The 22,015-nt window shown below is 36.8% G+C and overlaps 1 protein-coding gene across 1 annotated transcript in view; it reads left to right on the top strand.

Moving 5' to 3' along the window:
• Positions 1–22,015, top strand: part of RALGPS1 (Ral GEF with PH domain and SH3 binding motif 1) — a 3,844,659-nt gene that overhangs the window by 1,812,559 nt on the left and 2,010,085 nt on the right. The window contains exon 10 of the mRNA XM_044058136.1: positions 13,732–13,824. Coding sequence (XP_043914071.1) covers positions 13,732–13,824 — 93 coding nt within the window. The remainder of the gene's footprint in view (positions 1–13,731; positions 13,825–22,015) is intronic.

The raw sequence follows: 22,015 nt of genomic DNA, 5'->3' as shown, positions 1-22,015 counted from the left end.
TGGTATCTGTACTGTTCATACTTGCGGCCTGATATTGCATGTCATTAGTCAATGCTAACAATGTTCAGGACCATAAGAGGGCTACCACAGTTCTCTGGATTGTGGCCTGGTGAATGGCTGTAGCTTCTAAGGGCACCATTGTTGTTAGTGATCCCAGGATCTCCTAAGGAAAGATTTTTTCCATTCCTGCTTCATAGGAACAACTAGGAGCAACTGACTGTTAATTTCTATGATGGTCCCCATTGTAAAGCTGATAGCTGGCTCTGTCTTGAGAGACTGTGCTCTGATATCACTGGCTTACAGTGCTGTAGTGAGTATTGCTGGTACCATCACAGTGACTTAGTGAGGTGCCATCCTGATCTTCTATACGGGAAAAGAAGAAATCACAACAAATGCCTCTGTGATGCATTGTAAGTTTAAAGGTCTTCTCTGTGATCTGTTATTTGCCTTATAGCCATTTATGATCTCAGCAAACATTCAAGTTATGAATAATGTACTTTATTTCAATTCTTTAGTGTTTTGTGGCTCAGGGAGAGACTAGGGAGAATTCTCACCTATTAAAAAAGAGAAAAGGAGTGGGTAAGATTTCTTGTCCTGTTGTGTCATACTCTATAATTTTACTGTCACTTATCTTTGACTACTTCCTGGACATGTATGATTAACTGTACAAGTATTGTATTATTTTGTTAAAGTGCTGCAGCTTGGATATTACCACTGCCATAGTATTCATAAGATTAATTGAAAGGTAGTAATTATTTTGTTGCACCATTTATGCTTAGGTATGACAGATGCCATACCTTGTGCAGGTATAACCAAGTCATGTAAGCCTCATTATTTTTGAACAATAAAAAATCTGATAAATATCTACATTACTGAGGACACCCACATACAGAACACACATGGTGATTGGTTGTATACATATTCAGTAACCTTATCTATATGGGTTATATCCTGCCAAGCATATAACATCCAGCTTCCAAAGCTTCATGACACCTTCCATGTGCCCAGACTGTCAGGCAGGTCAAGCAAAGCTGACTAAAAGACAAGTTTGAGCATCAAGGTCTTCAGAATTTTACTGCTGCTAAAGAATATGCTCTTGTGAGATTTTCAAGGATCAAGGGTTGACTTGTGCTGTTACTTTGTTGGGCAGATAAGTCCCCTTTGAGGAAAAAAACTTCCATTCAGTAATTTTATTATTTCTACTTTCCTCTTCAGGAAAGTTATTTTAAAGCTAGGAGTTTGTGTTTCAATGGACTGTCATGAGCTTAGCTTTTAACTCTCCAGATTTTTGCCTCATATTTTTGGGTTGTTCCTCATGAAATTGGTGGTTTTCTGGCAAAACAGTGAGGACTGAAGTCAATAAACAATGACATGCATTTGAGTTTCCGACTTAATATATTTCAAATAATGCATGATAACACACATTCTGTTATTCTAGCAATGTTTTAGTTAATAAGAGCAATATTAAATATATGTCCCTATATTTTGTGGCCTTTGTCCTCCATTATTTTAGGCTGTGTCCTGATTTATTGAACTAAGAGGTTGAGAGGTATGGCTAGCATATTGTTTTAAAATGCTTTTTACTGTGTTTGTCTGGGGAAAAGTGACCTTTTAAAATCTTTTTATGTTTACTGGCAAACAGACTTTTCCACCACAGCAGGCTAGCAATTTGCTTCACCTGCAGGTGAGTGACTCTGCTGTGACCATTTGCTTTTACCTTAGACCACTCATCTTTTACCCCAAATCCCTCTGGTGAAGCATCTACAGTCACTTTGGACCTGAGGTTAGCTTCATCCTCTGTGGCTTTTGGGGTCTCCTCAGTGGTAACAGAGAGCCACTCTTGTCAGTCCTGGAAGAGGGAACAGAGAAGGCTTCCCTGTTTTGTTAGAATGTTGTGCCCGTTCCTGGAGAAGCTGCTGCTGCCACTAAAAACACTGTTAGCCCCATTTTCCCTGTCAAAAATTAGCAGAAAAGTAAGTATGTATCTACTCCTGTCAAAATTTTCTTATACATGAATAGTTCATTGGGACTGGCTCAGAGTTTATTTCTACCAATTGATCCTTCTTGTAAGGTAGTTTCTGGTAAAAGAAAGAGGAGTACTTCCTTTCCTGAAGAGATTCAAGATTCTGACTCTGGACAAGAGAATGAAACGACAGATACAGGGTTTATTCCTTGGATTTCTCAATCAGACTCAGGGGAGAATTCATTTTCTGATTCTTCCCTTGGGGGTCTCTGTTTTAAATGGGAGAACACTGAAGTTTGTGAATCACTCAGAAACTACCATGACCTGTTACAGAAAGAATTTCCTGAACCTGCCTTGGAGGATGTGGGTGTGTTACTGCCGGCAGTTAAGATGTATAAAATTCTTCAGTCTTTTAAGCTTTAGCACAATCTTCCCAACCCTGATCCAGCAGTTATAGCTTTAGTTAATGCTTCTGTTGCTAAACACATAGCTACTTCCAATCCTACTATTTCTGTTAAGGATGAAAAATTATTGATAAGTATGGGAAAAAAGTGTATGCTTCTGCAACTTTAATTTTCAGAATTTTGAATTGTCAGACTCGTATGTTGTTTAAACACCTTTATTTGATTTTCAGTTGTGGCGTAGGCAAAATTATATTTACATAAAGTAATCAAACCATATTAACAAGTTCACATTTCCAAACATTATACATCACATATATTGTTATATATCATATAATCTAAGCAACATTACATAAATTATTAAATTCTTGCCTTCTCTTAAACCTCATTCCTCCTCCAAAACATTGTCTGCATATATTTTCTCCAACAATATCCGTTTTCTGTGATTTACTCCTTTGTAAAGATCCTACTTCCTGTTCTTTTATCTCTGTCACAATATTCACTACTTCAAGTATGGTTGGTTTAGATTTTGATTATACTTTTTCGTAATTGCTTTTTTTGGAAGGTACCAGAATTAAAGTTAGCAAGGCCTTATTATGTATAGAGATTTCAAATTCTGTATCCCAGCTCCAAACAATCACTTCTTTAGTTAACATTCATTTGCTTCCAACTATTTCTGTCAGAGTCCTCTAGGGGAATTTTTAAAATCTGCTAACTCATTACATTCCTAGCACATGTTCCCAGTTACCTATTTCTTCCCCATCGCACCTCTGACATTTGCCATTCACCTGAGGAAATATTCTTTGGGAGTCTGCTTGGTGTATAAAGTATGTATGTAAACACTTCCAAGTAGAACTCCTAAATCTTCTATGTTGTTTTCCTTACGTGAGAGCCATACATATGTCCTCCCATTGCTTCTTTATGAATTGCATGTCTAATCTCTTCCCACTCCTTGCTGACCTCATTTTATTAATTCCTATAGTTATAGTGCAGCATTTTGTATGCTGTACCAATTATCCTATTTAACAGCTGCTTCTGTTCTTGATTACTTTAAAAACCCAACCAGTGCAGGGCTTTCATTTAGGAATCACCTATTCCTTTCTCTTTGTCTATACTCTATCAAGCTCTGATAGGTAAGGTAATAACTAGGCTGCAATCCAAATGTCTTCACCTTTTCCCATTCAGTTACCTGTCCCTCTCTAATTATTTGTTCATAATACGTTGATTCTTTTCTCAGTTTTTCCAGTAAATTCCAGATCTCTACTGTCTATTCTCTGCACCCCTAATTACAATCATCCCCATCAGCAAAATCTGCTTTGTCCATTCCCGTGTTGGCTTAGTTTCTAGTATACTTTCTGCTACTTTATGAATATAATATTCTGTATGGCTGTTGTTTATTCTCCTTAAGGTTCTGTGTTCAAAACCCCATTCATTCCATATTTCTTGACTTGCCCCCTCCCCCTGCATCATCATCCTCATGCCTTTACAATTTGAATTTTAGCTTTCTGCTTCTGTTATATATACAAGCCTTAACTGTATATCTCTAAAATATCTCTTCAAGTCAGATAATCCGAAACCTCCTTGGTTTTTGGGAGGATTAGCTTATCCCACTTGACTCTTTCTATGTTCCTGTCCCAAATAAAATCCTTTAATTCTTTATTAATTGCTATCCACAACTTCTCCTCTGGTTGATAAAAAATATGTCTGACGTATACAGAACTAAATGGACTGAAATATTTTCACTGCTTGCATCTTGCTATCCATATAAAAAAACAAGTGCTTCCAGTTTTTTCACTTTTTGTATTACCTTCTGTTTAGTCTCGTCCCACATATCCTTAGCTGCCAAACCAGAATCCTTTTTCATCCATACTACTAAATACTTCATTTTTTCATGCCCCCATAAATATGGGGATTGCTGAACTAATTCATGTGTGGGTATATACTTTATAACTATAGGCTTTGTTTTATCTTCATTAACTTTATATACTGAAAAAAACCTGGAAATGTGTCAGAATGTTATACAACACCAAGATGTCCTTTACTGGTTCCTTCAGGTACAAAATAAGATCATCCACAAATAAATCCAACTTTTCTTGAACACAGTACTAATTATATTCTTGAATTTCTGAGCCACTTATTTTCTTTGCAAATGGTTCAAAACATAACACAAAGAACAAAAGGAAAAGAGGACACCTCTGCCTCGTTCCTCTGTTCAGACACAACTCATCAAAGAGGAACCCTCCCACTTTGATTCTTGCCTCCGATCCCTCATATATCCTTCTAATTAACATTACTATTGTATCAAGATGTCAGGCTCATATGTTAAGGTTTGTCCTGACTGTGTATGGAAGTATACAGTTAGTTTCAGACAAATAGGTTCTCAAGATCATTCATCAAGGTAACAGATGACAATAGGAGGAAATTCTTCCTTTCCAGTTGGGTAATTCCTCATCTTCCAAACCAGAACCTGACTCTTTATTTCCACCTGTCCTTCCCCACATGCTGTCCCAGGGAGTGTTAGAACCAGTTTCCATGTCCCAGGTGGGAAAGGGGTTTGATTTAAGGATGTTTTTAGTACTAAAGAAAGAAAATGCTTGTAGATTGGTTCTCAATATTTCTTTTCTAAACCTGTTTGTGACGGTCCTCAAATTCAAAACAGTGTCACTTCACAACCTGTTACCTTGTCTTCCTTATTCAGGTTTCCTGGTAACACTAGATTTGAATGATACTTGTCATCATATCCCTATTTATCCATATTTCAGCTCTGTCTTGAGGTTTTGTTTGCCTGGATCATATTATCAGTCTTGTACCTGACCCTTTTTACTATCTACTGCACCAAAAGTGTTCTCAGTGTGTCTAGTTGCAGGCTGTAAGATATCCACATGTTTTTAGATGACTTGGTTAGTTTTGCTGAGTATTTTTCAAAGTGTCAGCGATCTCTCTCTTTCAGGCAAGAAATCTCTTACACAACTATGATTCAAAGAGAACATTCAAAAGTCTTTCTTGACTCCTTACGTGTTTGTTTTTCTGGGATGTCAGCTAGACACCACAATTCAAAGATCTTTTCTTCCTCAGGAAAAAATAGATCTATATCTTCATCTGTGTTTAGGGTTTTCCACTTAGACTTTGTTCACTGTAAGGAAATGCCTTAGTATTTTGAGTCTCATGGCTTGTATGATTCTCATGATACCCTTGGCAAGAGTCCACCTGAAAAACATATGGTGGTATCTCAAGTCTCTTTAGTCCCATCACCAAAACCCTTTGTCTTTTCAAATCCCAGTGCTGGGATTTGTCAGACTAAAAATTGCATTATGGAGACAACAGATGTCTGTAAATTCAAGTCTCCCCTTCTTCCTCCATATTCCAAAGCAGCCAATCACTGCAGATGCCTCAGACTTTGCTTGGGGAGTGGTTTCAGGAAAGATAAAAGTGCAAGGTGTGTGGAACACCAAGGACAGTTGCAAGCACTTAAATATAAAAGAGATGCATGCCCTGATTAAGGCACTCAATTCTCTGAATCATCTTTGGTCCCCAGGAATTCTTTAAGTTGTTACAGGTGATACCACAGTCATGTGGTACATCAACAAGCAAGGGGGAACCAGATCTTACCCTCTTTACAGGCTAGCCATATTAACTTGGGATATAGCTTCACAAACAGTCTGACTCTGCAGGGATCCTACATATCGTCAGAGCACAATTGTGTGTCAAGTGAGTTAAGCAGGACAAGAGCAGACCCTCACAAATGGAAACTAGATCAGAGGGTCTTCTAAGATTTGATCTATCTGTGGGAAGTTCCTCCATTAGACCTCTGCCGCTTCTCTGAGCAATCAGCTGAAACACAGATGCCTTTTCTTTTCTTTTTCTTGGCCAAGATGTTCTTGTATGCTTTTCCACACTTTCCATTGATATCTAGAATGTTATTGTATGCTTTTCCACACTTTCCATTGATATTTGAATTACTTCTGAAGATTCAGAAGGAATGCTGCAGGCCCAGGCAACAGTGGTTCTCCGTTCTTCTGAAAACGGCAAGGAGTAATTAACATAAGCTTCCTGCCAGACTGGATCTACTCTCATAAGATCAGGGGTGTTTGATACACCCCAACAGCAATCAACTTCAGTTGGCTGCCTGGATGATGGGTTCTTAACTCCTTTTAGGCACCTTTTTACTGAGGAAATGCCGCAGATACTAATGGAGGCAACAAAAGCCTGTTAATAGAAAATCATGTATTAGGAAAGGGAAAAGTTTTTCCAGCTGGTACCAACAACATAACCAGGGCTCGTTGTTCTCTGGTTTTGCAATATTTGTGTGAGCTCCTATCCTATGGCGTTTCTTACTCCTCTGTTAAGGTTATATTTATCAGCCATTTCTGCATGTCTGCCCATGGATTCTACTCTTTCAATGCAGTCTCATGTGAAAATGCTTTTGAAAGGGGTTTTGCATAAGAGACTTCCAAGAGAACCAGTGGCTCCTCCTCGGGATCTTAATTTAAAACCATATAACCTCACTGATTTGAGGTTCTTAACATGGAAAACTATTTTACTGATTGCTTTGACCACTGTAAGAAGAGTACCTGTGCTGCAAGCTATTATGATGAGTCAACCCTACCTCATTTTCTACAGGGGCAGGGATTCTTTGAGAATGACTACTCCTTTTATGCTTAAAGTTGTATCCAACTTTAATTTAAACCAATGTATCCATCTCCCCATTTTCCTTCCTGAAAAATGAGGGAGAAAGGATACTACATACCTTGGATTTCCACATAGCTACTATCTTGACAGAACTAAACCTTTCAGATCTTCAGATAAATTGTTCTTTTCTTGAGAATGTAAGAAGTGACAACCTGTGTCAATGGTTGTCTAAGGCCATTACCTTTTGTTATACTCACCACAACAAAACTATTCAAGGCAGGGTCAAGGCCCCACTCTACCAGGGGCTTGGCTTCATCTATGGCTTTTTGGAGAGAGTTGGATTCTAGAAGTATTTTGCAGCAGTCATCAATGTGATGAACATAATATAGTTGTGTAAGCAAACTTGCCACAAACAGCAGATATTTGAATGATCACTGCTGCAGTAGGAACTCCCTCCATCGAACTTGTTGTTTTGGTATGTTGTTTATGCCACTCTATGGTTATTTATTTTTTGTTCTTTCTAGCATTGTGATTTCATGACTGAGCCTCTCTCTCTCTGTTGACAGGAAATCTCTGAAGGATTTAGCATTCAAACTTTGTTTTAGTCAGCTCAGCTCAAGCTGCCTGACAGTTTGGGCATGTAGAAGGTGTCCTGAAACTTTAGAAGCTGACCAACTGTTATATTCTTGGCATGATATAACCCATGTAAGGCTATTTTCACAGTGATCATGTTTGGTAAGTTTAGTAATACAGTTGTACTTTATCTGTAATAAGATTGCCAAATCTGTTTTCCCATAATGCATGTTTTTTTGGAGGCTGACATGCAGAGTGCTATTTGGATCCTTGAGATGTGCACACTTCCAACTACGGGTATAAGTGGGAATACTGCTAGGAGATTTATGGGGCACGTGGGTGTGAATAGGTTTCAGTGGGTGTTCTGTGGGGGGGTGCTAATGTGTGGGTGGGGTGGAAATCATATGGGGAAAGATTGTGCTGGTGGCCCATGTTGTGTGGTGGGGCAGGCTGTTTGGAAACATCTTGCTCATGTGTTGCACCAACATATGTCCCTGTTGTTAATAGTTTCACCTGGCTCATGTGTTGCACCAACATATGTCCCTGTTGCTAATAGTTTCACCTGACTTTGCATTATTTCTCTTGCAACAGTCATGTTATGGTAGCCTGCCACATACCAAATAATGTTACAGTCTCTGCATAGCACCTACAGTTTGATTTTTATGTTCAACATAGTTGCTTGTATGTCTATAGTACAGCACAGTGCCATCACAGGAATTCAAGTTTGAATTAATGTTGCCATGGAGATGGTACTGATGACACACCTTTCATTATTTTCTTTCCGGGAGGTCCTTAGGGTTACTTTTCCACACAGTGAACATGGCACCTACCACCCAATAGTTCCATGCTGTCTCACCTTATTCAGTCAATGAGGTCAGAACACACTCCTGGACATCCTACCTTAAGAATCTGCAGTAATGTACTTCGGCAGAACTGTCTGAGTAGTTGAATAGTACATGGCAATCTGGGAGGTCATATGTAATGCAAATAATGCTAATGTCTTTTTTGTCTCCCTTCTCCCTTTCTTTGTCACTATCCTTCATTTTATTTCTCCTTTGTTGTTCATTTTCTTTGGCATTTGCCACATCAGTGCCAGTGGCATGGCACAAATCTCCACCCAGCCATCAGGCCTACCTTACTTACTCCAGCATTCCATCTGGTTCCAGGCCTACCTCCCCTTCAGGTGAAGGAGGAAGGGTGGCCTACTGGCCTAGCATCACTGGTGACCTCAGGCAGCCACTCACTTGCTGGAAGGGTATGGCATTGTTCTCACTGATGACACTGTCAGGGGTTAGCAGTTTGTCACCCAGTGTGAGTTGGCGGAGCATGTAGCTGGAAGGGCATATCAGCTGCCTGGTGAAGACCGTTTTGTGGCTTCAGAAGTCCCATCTTTGTGTGACTCTGCCTTCACCACCTTGGATAGTGGACAGAGGGAAAGCTGAATGTGGTGGTGATGGACATCTCCCTGGTTCTAATACAGGCAGTGCAGAAAGAGAAGCAGGAGCCCCTCCCTATCCTCTACCCTGGTGTTCCATTTCCTTGTTTGCCACCCAACCCATTTGTTGTACAGTCCTTCCCATTACCAGCATCCTCCCACTGTCTGTTTTCTTGTCTAAAATTCTACTGTCACCATCGCCATTGTGTGTCAGTACACTCACTGTTGGTCTTTCTCTGCGTTTTATGTCTGCTTGTGTGCCTTTGCTTTTACCCTCTACCATCCTTCCATCCTCTTTCTCTCCCTTACATCCTTCTCTGTCTAAGGAAAAGGAAATTGGCACCTGCTCTTCAAAATATAAACTCTACTATTCCTTACTCTCCCCACAATCAATCAAACCTTCTGTTTCCTGTACACCCATTGTTTCACCGTTTAAAGTAATAAAATATATTTAAACATTGTTGAAGGCCATTTACTGCTGTTTCCATCAATTCTTATAGCTTAGCGATGTACAGGTTACTTTGTCAGCATTTGACTTCGCTGCATTTCTGTCCACAGTTGTGGAAAACAGTCTGTCTCGGCTGAGCTTGACAAGTGAGCTTTTTAATTAGTAATAGCTTGGGCCACAAAATTCTTACTAGTTAATTGCTTTTAGCACAATTGCTGTAGTCATCTTTTTGAAAACCAGGGACTCAACTAATACTTCCAGGCTCAAAAAAATTTAAATATAATTCAGCACAGCTTTAACTGAATCACATTGATGACTAGCTTTGGCATTTTTCAAAATCAGAAACATTTTAAATCAGTATGAGGAGGATACATTTTGAAAACTGGAGTAATTATGGAAAAATGTTTCATCTAATCCTAGAGACCCAGTTTGTTTGTTTATTTATGTACCTACATTGTTATTCAGGTTGGTTCCAGAGACCATTTTCACCCTTCACCTGGGCCAATGCTGCAAATGTAAATTTCAACACAGAATTACATTTGGTAGAGGTCATAGAAAAATGATAGAACATTATAGTACAAATGTACAGAGGAAGCATGATGGCTCAGTGAGTTGTTGTTGTTGTGTCTTTCGGCTTTTTCCGGTTAGGAGTCGCCACAGCGGAACTCCGGTCCGCTAATGATTGGCGGTAGATTTTTACGTGCCGAGTTGCCAGCTCTGACGCACAACCTTCAACGAAGGTACGCCCATTCATGCATGTCTCCACATAGAAGACGCTCTAGCTGAGAATCAAACAGGACAACATCTTACTGTGAGGCGACAATGCTACCGCAGCACCACCACCACAGTATGATGTCAGTGAGAACCATGATTAAACATAGCAATAGATTAGCAATAGTAGCATCTTATAATGATGAAAATGAAATTTATACAGTTTAATAGTACTTGAATAGTGTGATATAACGTTGTCCTTATGTGATTGTCAGGATTTCAGTCAGTGTCAAAACAACACTGGTACCAATTGTAAAGAAATGCAGTTAGTTGTTTTTTTAAACATGGCAGATTCCTGGAGTTTGTCAGTATTCTGAGGCAGTTCCAAGCTGCCAGTGAAAGAATTGAGAAAGCTTTTAAAGCTGTTTGGTGGATTTGGGCCTTGACAGTAATACTGTATTTTTGAATGTGAGCACAGGGAAAATTATGTGTAGTGACACAGGAGCAGTTTGGCAACCTGTAAATGAGGTAAGTGAGCAGCAGAGAGGTCCTGGCAGTTACTGGTACCCAGGGACACTTTGCTATTTGCAGTGAGTAGCAGTGATGCTCTCTTGTGCTCACTATGGATATCAATCTGCATGTCCTGTTTATTGTGACTTTGAGGTGGTAGGTGTTTGGGGCTCAGTATAGAGTGAAAAATCGTAACCAGTATTCTAACTTTGGCTGCATCATTTGCAATGCTGTTGCTTTCTTTGATTCTTACAGAAGCAGTTTTCAGTATTTGTATGCTAGACTTAACTGTTTGAGGACAGTTGTGATGCTTTTTACATGAGAGGTGAAATGGTAGTTGTTGACCACATATTCTTCCCAGGTATTTTGTTCTGTAACTGTAAATAAAAGTAAGCCATGGGAGTCATTAATACTTAGTGACAGGTATGATTTCATGTTAGATGTGTGCCAAAAAGAATATTAGTAGTTTGTAGTTAATTACAACTTGCATTTATTTCAGTTAGTTACATAATAAATTGACGTCATGTTGTGGTTTATCTTGTAACCTGTGGACGGTGTTGTTAGAATGCTGCACGATGTAAGAGGGCATTGTTAGGATGCTGTGCAATGTAAGAGAGTGTTGTTAGAATACTGTGCAATGTAAGAGGGTGTTGTTAGAATGCTGTGCAATGTAAGAGGGCGCTGTTAGAATACTGTGCAGTGTAAGAGGGTGTTGTTAGAATGCTGTGCAATGTAAGAGGGCATCGTTAGAATGCTGTACAAGAAGGAATTGATTCTGCAAGGGTTTCTCAGTGCAGTGACAGTTTTAGCCCCTCTGCAGTAGTGTGGGAGGAGGAGAATCTCAATTCCTCTTGAACTACAAAAGAAAACACTGAACAAAGACCTGAAATTTAGTTACTTTTCTGGCTGTAGCTGAATAACTTCTAAGTATAGTGTAAATCAAGGTCTGAGCCAAGCATAAATGAGGGTGATTAGAGACAGAAATGAAGCAGTCCTTTTACAGAAGGTAAAGAAAATAACAGTGACCCTCACAAATCCCATTATTTGTCAGTGGATTGGGAATTCAAAGTTACTTCCTTATGTCTGGCATGAGTCACACAAAGTATTGTGGGAAAGAGAAAGGCTTGAGGGAGTACAAGATCACATTGATACATCATGCCCCATAGGTAGCCATATTGTAGAAAACAGGCTAAAATTGCAAATAAAGCACTTGAGTAATTCTGAGGTGTTAAAATAGGTCAAGAAACAAAGATAGATTGAAAAGTTTTTTTTTTTTTTTTTTTTTTTTCCTAGGGTGTTTTTCTTTAATATAACTTTATTTTTTTTTTCTGTTTTGCAGTTTTATATCTTAGAATTATTAGTTTCAGAAGTGTAAAAGCAAGTAGACCATGTGCTAAATGGGTGGATAACATCTTTCTTGTTGTGGCTAAGCTTTTTTCATCAGAAAAGTGTCTGTCTGTTCTTCAGCAACATTTTATTTTTCTATTAGCCAACCATCCATCCATCATCCCTTTTCCCATTTTTGCATCTGGGGTCAGGATGTCACTTCAACAGTGACAATCATCTAGTGCCAAAGATTATGCTACTGGACATTACAGTCAGTAATTCAGCATTAATGTTGAAGGTAAATAGATATCAGTTGTAACATCAAGATATTTAAAATTGTACAGCTGATTGAGGAAGCAAGTCACCGGGGTATTTTGCTTTGTCATGTGTGGTGTATTCTGTACCTTGAACAGGCTACCACAAACAAGACCATTCTTTATTCTATATTATTTAGAAGTGTTTATGTGTCTTGATTTTGTTTATGTTTGTTCATTATGTTATCAGTTGATTGTTCATCCAGAATAAAACACTACATCATTCAAATAATGTGATTTGTTTTCATAGACTGTAATCAGCTGTCAGTATATACACATTTGCAGAGATTTTCAATGTTGCAGTGTAGGCTTTTCATTGTTTTCCCTTTAAACATCTTTATCACAGCAGAAATGCAAGTTTTTCTTTCTTTAGGTAATACAAATGACATTTTGAAACTAATTTTAATAAATAATAATTTACTATTTCTGCACATTTCTATACTCGCTTTCTAGAACATCTGGTAAATAGCATTTAATTAGCTTGTCTTGTATAAAAATTATATTTCCCAAGTGAGTAACCTACGGATGGATGAATACAGAAGGCTTGAGCGTCATTTGCCTGAAGTCCAACCCATTGAGGATCAGAGATTCTCCACAGTAAATTGCGAGTTGAGTTGGCAGTGATGCCCTTTTTGGGGATAAATTCCCCCTTCTTTGAGTTTGTGCAGTTGAGGAGTTGATATATATGTTTAGGGGTATAAGAGGCTTGCCTTCTACATTAAGGGGTGCAGGGGGGCTTGCCCCCTGCAAAAACCTTACTTTATTTTAACCATTTTTTATGTGAAATGCAGTTCATGGATTCTGATCTTGGGGAGGCTGAACTTCATCCACTCATAGTGGAAGCTTCTTATTTCAAAACTGTAATAACACCATCCAGATATTATTTGCTGCTATGTTTATTAAATCAAAAATAAAAAAAAATTATGCAAAACATATTTGTAGATAAATTTCAGATATTTAAACCTAGCATTTTCATGCCATATTTAATGTATAAAAGGTAAGTGACCACAATTATCAGTATGGAACTGATGGAAAAATAAAATCTGTATGATGTGTGTAAATGGTATCATTATGAGAAAATATTGTTTATATGAGATATTAAAGGGAAGGTTTAAGCATCATGGCAACCTAATGATACATTTCAGTGGATAATTTTGAATAAAAAATATATCTAGAAACCTGCTGAGATACTATTGATACATAATGCATAGAAGGCAGAAACTTCACAGTCTATAAATTGTAATCACACTAACATATCAGCTTATTTATTTTTAAAAGAATACATACATTCTTATGTTTGAGATGAATTCTGTTATTATAAGCCTAATTTGTTTATAGCTATATAACTGAAATCACTGTCTCTATTGTTACAAGCTTTACATTTTTATTTTAATTTATTTTACTGTTTGTGTCTCTTTCAGAAACTATTAGATCTCAACAACCTCCATTCCCTCATGGCTGTGGTTTCAGCACTGCAGAGCGCACCTATATTCAGACTCACAAAAACCTGGGCTGTAAGTTACACATGTATTATATTTATTTAAAAAAATGATAACATTTGTAAGATAATGTGATTCATATTACTGCTGTCTATATAGAAGAAACTTGTTAAAAGCTTTGAAACTCCTTGAAAGTCCCTGTTTGTGTTTTAGATTAGTACATATATCTAAGCTTTAGATTTATATTTTTCTAATGCAGCATTTAGTGATGCACTTGATACATATATTTATTCAGTGACTTAATTATCATTAGCATTTCTATGGTAGCAATCCTTGAGCATTGATAAGTTATGGTATTATCATCAAGAAACCATTTAAGTTCATTACTTTCACAGTAAGAAGCAATCAGTAATTTTTATCATTTTGTTGTGGGTGTAACTGTATCAAAAAGGTCGCGGCATAATGGTTTGCAGTTCTTCTTGATTTTTAGATCAAGCAACTGAACTATCTCTGGAAGAACATTTCAGTACAGGTGTAATAAATAGCCATATAACTTAAATATTATGCTGGATAAAACTCCTGGAAGACTGAGAGAAATAATGTGTTATTTAATTTCACCAGAGAAGTGAAAGCGAAAACTTGTAAGTGCACCATGCTATGTATAAAGTAATCACCCGGCCACAGGATTTGGTGAATGTGCTTGTAGAACAAATTGTTTAAACTTCACAATAACAAAGAAATAAATTGAGTCAATGTAGCCATCCCATACATAACTACAAAAATAATCTCAAAATACCTAAAGAATGCTTTGGTGACATATCATGCCCTAGCGTGCCTCCAGAGAATTTCTAGTGGCTAAGTAATAAAACCCAAAACAACAGAAAACAAAAGAGCCGTCTCCTTATTCTTCTATTCAGTCCTTCAGTTTGTTAAAAAAAAGAAAACTTTGATCTGAAAATTTGTTTTTACATGACTTTGTAAAGCAACTAAGATATAGCTCATTTGTCTTTTGTGCCTTATAGAAACACAGACTTAACTACTTCCATAAGTTAAAAAAATAGTTTTCTTAGGACCTCACAACACATTTTCACTACCTCCTTGAAAACTTCACAAAACTCCTATGAATTGTGTTAAATAAAATGCTAGTATGTTTACTTTTCTCTGACCTATGGCAACAGACTGAAGTACTCCCAAGTCAGAAAGTGTGTGTGGGGGGTTATACAAGACGCAAATAATTTTAGTTGTATAAGTGTGACTAGTATTAAATGTATAATGTGTGAGCTTATCAAGAATGAGACAGAGGGCACATCTCTCAACTGCTTAGTCAGGAAATCTGGGGAAAGCTTAAAATAATGCAAAGGGGGGGGGGGGGCAAAGGCCCATAAATAGGGATAGATTTTAAACAGTGCTCTTATCAACTTAGAACGTTGCTAGAGTAACAGGATTTGTGTTTGCATGCATTTTCTGAAAGATATGAAGTCTGAAACTCAAATGTGTGTCAGTATAAAATGACTTCAGTGATTTGCCAGAAAAAACACACTTTTTATGAGTAACAGACCAAAATTATAAAGCAAAAATCTGGACACTTTAGAAATTTGACAGGGAGTTTGCTACTGTTAGGTATGGAAAACAGTGTAGAGTTGTTAGAGATATCTTGCCTTCTGAATTTTGTTTGGCATGCTTTCAATATGTAGTAAGAGGACTTGAAGGGCTGGGCAGTGCATATTGACTGAGGCATTTGGTTCTTTTGCACTCAAGGGAATAACTGACAGACTAATAACATTAAATGTCAATTCATATGTAATATGTTTTGTAAAACACTGCATAAGTAACAGGATTTAAAAAGTCACAGTGGTGTGTTCCCTGTTCATTCTCTTCTGTTTTAAGTTTCTTTCTAGGCTGTTTTTCACTGAGTAATATGAATACATCAGTAAAGATTATTGAATTTCTCTAAGATGTTCTACAAAATGGACATACCTGGTGAAATAGGAATGAGCTCATCTTTCATGTAAGTAAGTTTATCATCGTGAGACTTGGAAGGAAGGACGTAAATTATGATAGGAAAATAAATGGAGAAATCAATAAAAACAACACCATTAAAAATCAAAGGACAGTGGTAGACAGTATGGCCAATGCCTGTCTATTAGATATAAGAATGTGAGTCTGCAGTCCATCATATCCCAAAGGGTTAATCTAAGGGAGATAATTTCCACATTATACCCCTTTAATCTGACTCATTAATGAATGCATACTGCATTCTATATCCATCAAACAGGCCACCTGAAAGAATATGGAAAGCTACATTAATTCATTTCTGGAAAACTCATAGGGTTGGAAAACTTTATCTGTTCTGGAAAGCTTCAGAAACTTTCTTAAGGGTTACTATGAAGTAAACTCTTCTGTATATAAGGCAGTGTCTGGTTTAGCTCTGCTTGAAGTTGTATACTTGGAATAAACTGCCTAAGGAGAAGACACAAGGTTATCAGTAATACAAACGAAATCTAAGCGTTGTATTATACAGCACCAACCAAGATTATGGAATAATCTTCCCTGTACTATCAGAAGCTAGTTATTTACTTCCTCCTGAAATAATCATCATACGTACAGGAAGCAGGCTATATCAACATGGGGCAAGGCTCTTCATCTTCAAGCCAGTAAGTCACACCTGACAACTGAACATATTGAATTAGCAACCTATTATTAGCTCGAAAATTACTGCTGTCACATACTCAAGGACATTACTTTTGTCACTACTTTTTGCATTGCTTTTATGACAAATGGGTAATAGCAACTTAAACATGTCTTTGATTTGTCTGTTATGTGAGTATGGTACTCTAAATGTTAATTAAATGTTGTATTTTGTGTTTATTGAGTATTAGATCTGATAGAACAGACTATAAACAACAGAGCTGCAGGTTTATTACATAAAAGTGAAACTTAAAACAGTAAACTGTAACTGTAAAAAAAAAAAAAAAAAATGTCTTTCTGCATTAGGAAATCGGTAAATATTATAGGTATTGTATTGCTAGTTATACATCACAATGATTTTTTCCAAGAATTCTTTCATGAAATTTTGTCACATAATTTATATTTCTTTATTGTTTGTGAAAGTTTTTTTTTCCATGGTGGATGCAAATTTCCTTATTACTGTAAAGCTCTTATGTCTAGACAAAAGATGTTCTTAAATTTTTAATCAACCTGTTAAACAGTTTAGTACAGAATATTCCATAACAGTGCATAAACTAGTGCGGGTTTGGAGAGGTTGTTTTCTCCCTATTGCTGTGCCAAAGTTTAAGCATTTTATTATACTACTTTTTTAAACAATGTTTACTCAGCATATTTTAATTAGCTGCATGATAATATATCTAACTGGGCTCGTCCTTCAGTAAATGTCTGTTTATCTCTAGAGGTACATGATGATCCATTAAATACTATCATTGAATGTTTGGGCATATATTTCTGCAGATGCCATTCCCTCGTGTTTTGCAGATCTTTGTGTCAAGTAACTTTGCTTTATTAAGTGCCATAAGTGTGCTTGGTTACTTACTTACTCCTGTGCACCAGATCCAATGAAGTACATCACATATTTATGTTTGTTTGTTTGTGTCTTTCGGCTTTTCCCGGTTAGGGGTCGACACAGCGGAACTCCGGTTCGCTATTGATTGGTAGTTGATTTTTTACGTGCCGAGTTACCAGCCCTGATGCACAACCTTCAATGAAGGTATGCCCATTCACGCATGTCTCCACGCAGATGACGCTCTAGCTAAGAATCGAACCGGACAGCGTCTTACTGTGAGGCGACAATGCTACCGCAGCACCACCACCATGGATATATCACATATTTATGTGATTGTAAAAATCTGTTTAGTTAGTTACTAATGCAGTAATTCATGACAGCATGGGTATATCAGGATTCTACCCTTGGTTGTTGTAGTTTGATCACAAGGGTGAAGGAATGAATTATTGCTTTTATACAGTAATATCATTTAAGAAATAAATGACTAACTTGTCTTAAATAATGTGATTGTATAAGTGGACTTCTGTCTTCTTCCACATTGTCTTTGCTATTCTAACGTATTGCACATGTGTATGGGACTTACATTCTTGCACAGTACATCAGTGCAGGAGAAGTGATGGAAAACACACAATCTCCTTGCTGTTTTTTTTAACTGCTGAAAAATAGACATTTATTGGGACAGCAGAAAAACATGAGAAAAAGCAGGTATGTTTCTGTTTTAGTTTTGCAGAACGTACCTGATTTATTTCATATTTTGGTGTGTCCTCTAGTATATGCTAATAGAAAAATATGGCTGCTTAATGGTACTTCAATGGCCGTACTTTTTTCTTTTGGTATCAAGGGGCACACTGGTTGGACTATCCAATCAGCATGTTCATTTTTGCAAACTAATGAGCCATAATATAATCCTGTGTATCAGAGCCACCTTAGCACACATTATAGTTTTGTCAGTACAACTGCTGTAAGTGTTAGTTAAGTTATTCCCTCCATTGGAGCTTTTTTGAGTCTGTACTCAAGCTACTAGTGGCTGTAGCCTAAAACTTTTAAAAATATGAAGTTATCACATTGTTACAGTTCAAAACAAATGTTACCAGAAAACTATACATAAAAAACAATTCATGTCAAAGTAAACCTTGTAGTGGTTGCAATTGTTCAGTTCTAGGTCTTAAACTGGATTTTATAAGCCACAATAATCAGGGTAAATATGAATTATGTAAAGTTGTATAAGTGGCTTATGATAGTTTAGTATGCATTAAAGCAACTGAAGTATGGCCTGATTCTGAACTCAAAGAACTGTGAACTTTTATATGAGGCTAAAGGGTTTTGTCTGAGTCACTTGATTGATGCGATATTTAGAGAAATATGACAATTACTATAATACAAATAAAATAGTATACAAATACTGAGTGTCTCTATCTGCCGTACGCAGAGGTTAAATATAAGTATTATTGTATTTACCATTGTGTGAACTTTAACAGGAAATCTTCTAATGCCTTGTTTGGAATTATTAATACACGCAGTATCTGATGTATAGAGGTGTCAGTAGGATGTAATTGTAGAAACGCCTGGAGGTATCACTCAGCTGTAATGCGTTGACTTCCTCCTGTACATCATAGTCACTGTGGCCCACTATGTGTGTTTGTGACTTTAATATGTTACTTGCTGAATGGAATGTACGTCTGCATTCTGTGTCCTATGTTTTTATTTGCCTTGAGTAAGTTAGCTAATTGCAGGAACACAGAGTGATATTTACATTACATAATAATGTTAAACTATGTTTAGGTCATTGGTAGTACATCATTATAGTACTGAGTGAGACCTGACAACAGTCGACAAGTTGGCATTTAAAAAAAGTTAGCCTTTTCCACAACTTTACAACTCTTAAAGAATATGCATTAACCCATGAAATGCTATCAAACATGTTATTCCTGGCTGGTGGTTTTGAATGTTTATTGCAAGAAATGGTAGAGATTTTGTTGCTCAGGTACAGAAAGCTCCCTCACAGTTTAATAGCTAAAGGTTATAAACAGCACTGTAAACTTATCTAACTGTGGGTGTTAAAATGAGTGATAAAATACAACCTCACAGTTGAATATAGAAATAGTGACCAATAACCCCAGGGGGGGAATTTTAAAGCACTTTTAGAAGAGAAAGAATTAAAATGGCAATTATTACTAAATGCCACTACATTCCCGGGCTTGAATGATTATATATCTATTAAACTCCTATTAGAGGAGAGATGGTCTTTTCAAGTAGTGATTGTCAATTTTTTAGTGATTGATTGTAACATATAGTTGTTGCAATGTTTTATACTGTTTTTACATACATACAAAAGTGTTCTTTATTGATAAGAGATGCATTGAATTTATTACCTGCTTTGGAAAACACTCTTCCCGTAACTTTTGATCGTTTAAATTGTGGTGTGAAGAAAGTGATTGAGCTGGTTTTGGTTTTAATTGATGGGAGGGGCGACACTATAAAACTGTGTTCAGTTTTGTATTTTGTGATTCTGAAGAAGTCCATGTGTAGTGGATGAAAGCACTTAATCCTGAATAACTATGTTGGAGCAACAGTTGGAAGGAAATCTTTATTGTCAGGGGTATCAGTGGCTTCACTTTTCATTTGAACGTTTTCTTGGTTGTTTTGGACGACAATGTTTTTCTAGACCATTATTTTCTTATCATTCTACTTTAACAAAAAATGCATCTTGTGAACTTCACCTGAATAACAGGAATACTTTGATACTTTAATTTCATAAATGAAGGAACATAAAATAGAAATTGTTTTGCTTTGACCAAACTTGCTTTCATAGGAAAAGTCTGTATCTAATTCAGCTGTCAGCACTTCTCTGCAGGACTTGTGATACGTTATCAGCAAACTGTGACATACTGTCTTTCCATCAATGTATAGCATTACTGACTGTAAGAAAACACTTGTTATTCATCTTTTAAAAAAGGGTGGATTTTAGCTGAATGCAGTTTAGCTCTTAAATATGCTGTAAGCTCAAAGGCTGCCATAGTAAAATTAATGAAAGTTGTGTATTAAAGTTTAGAGTAAATGACTGACTTTGGTACATGTAGCTGTGCATAACTTTGGTGAAACCTCATCAGTAAGTGAAACACACCTCTGTCAAGAAATGTTACTGCATTGTACTGGGGGATCTGAACTCCTGGTAAGTATAGGTGTAGAGCACTGTGTTCTGCTATATAGTGTGGTGTAGGTTTAGGTAAGATATTGACTTGTCTTGTACAAAAGATTGTTAACTACAATCAAGGTCAGTAAATTCAATTATTATATTGGTATTTTGTGCATTTGCGTACTGAGCACAATGCATGGTTTGTTTCTGTTCTTGTAGGTTTAAATTATACTACATTTAATCTATGAAGCTTACCTGACAAGCATGTTTCAGTAACATCATATTTTCTCTAACAGGACTTTTATGAAAGTAACCTCTGCTCTGATGTTCCTCTGGACAGTTCTCTGTTGTTATATCAATTTTGTGGCACATTTTTTATTGATGTGATTTTACTTGTTTGTTTTTGGCAAATACATTTTAAATTTATTTTTGGTCCGAGTCCCACTGTGATTTATTGTTTTAATTTGCTAGATTTTATCAAGGCATATTTTCTTCATTAGGTTATCTGATTATATTGATTGATCTGATTACCAACAGTAGTATGACGTGTTATTATGTATAGACTATACATAATATACATGTGAGAATCCAGTCACAATTCAGACATTTATATTTTTATTCCACTTGATGTTTTTGTTTAGTCACCCATGTAGCTGCAGTATGTAGCATAAATGTTTGTGAAAACTTAGTTGCAGAATTTATGCTAGAGGTTAAAAGGCTTGAGATATTCCACATAAGGCATTCCAAGAGGAAGGTTTAGAGATTAGCTGTTGTCAGAGGTGAAAATGCATCCATTTTACCAGTCACAAATAAATATGCATCAAATTGCACTGAACGGCAGGGTGAGATAGACACTACTTGAAAAAACATAAATAGTGGCAGGAGGTATTTTGAGATCTCTTTTGACCTTGTAAGTATTTCTACCGTCTCTAATGATTACTATAAATAAACAGCAATACACCAGTTTCTGCAGGATGGATGTGATATGCAACACACAACTTTACTCTGAGCTGAAGTGAGTAGTGAGTCAAGACTTCATGCTGTCCAGTTATGAAACCGTCCATCCATTCATTTACTGTAATACTTATTCTAGTAAGGATGGCAACATGCAATCAAGGAAAGCTATGCAAGATAAGCATGCAGGACTAGAAATCTCTGTCCCCCAGCAGCAGTTTACAGCTCATATTATGCAGTTCCCAGATGTTATTAGGCAAACTAAGAGTTCTAAAGCTCATCCAGCCCACTCTGGTTCTACCCCACATCCTCCAGTAGGCTTTATCTGGTGCACTCAGACTTGGTTCAAGAAATGTAATGGAGGTTAACTAATCTATAAAGAAAAACACTCAAGAATACATTTAGATAACCTGCATAGACCAAAGCATATGGGAGACCAAAAACTAACAAGTTTCAGGAAATATTACCTAATCATTCAGTTTTTAAAGTAGCAAAATATTTAAAAAATAGAGTAGAGCTGGGCATCCGTATGGTTCAAAATCTTCACTTGTCTGGGCACTCAACCTGAAATTAACCCATAAGATATTTTACATCTGGAAAGCAAGAATTAATTTACATATTGTATCTCCAACTTACTTTTAAAACTAACCACCAGTGCT

The sequence above is a fragment of the Protopterus annectens genome, chromosome 16.part0, assembly GCF_019279795.1.
Source record: "Protopterus annectens isolate FY-2018-M chromosome 16.part0, PAN1.0, whole genome shotgun sequence".
Classification (NCBI taxonomy): Eukaryota; Metazoa; Chordata; order Ceratodontiformes; family Protopteridae; genus Protopterus; species Protopterus annectens.
This window is presented reverse-complemented; position numbering and strand designations above follow the sequence as displayed.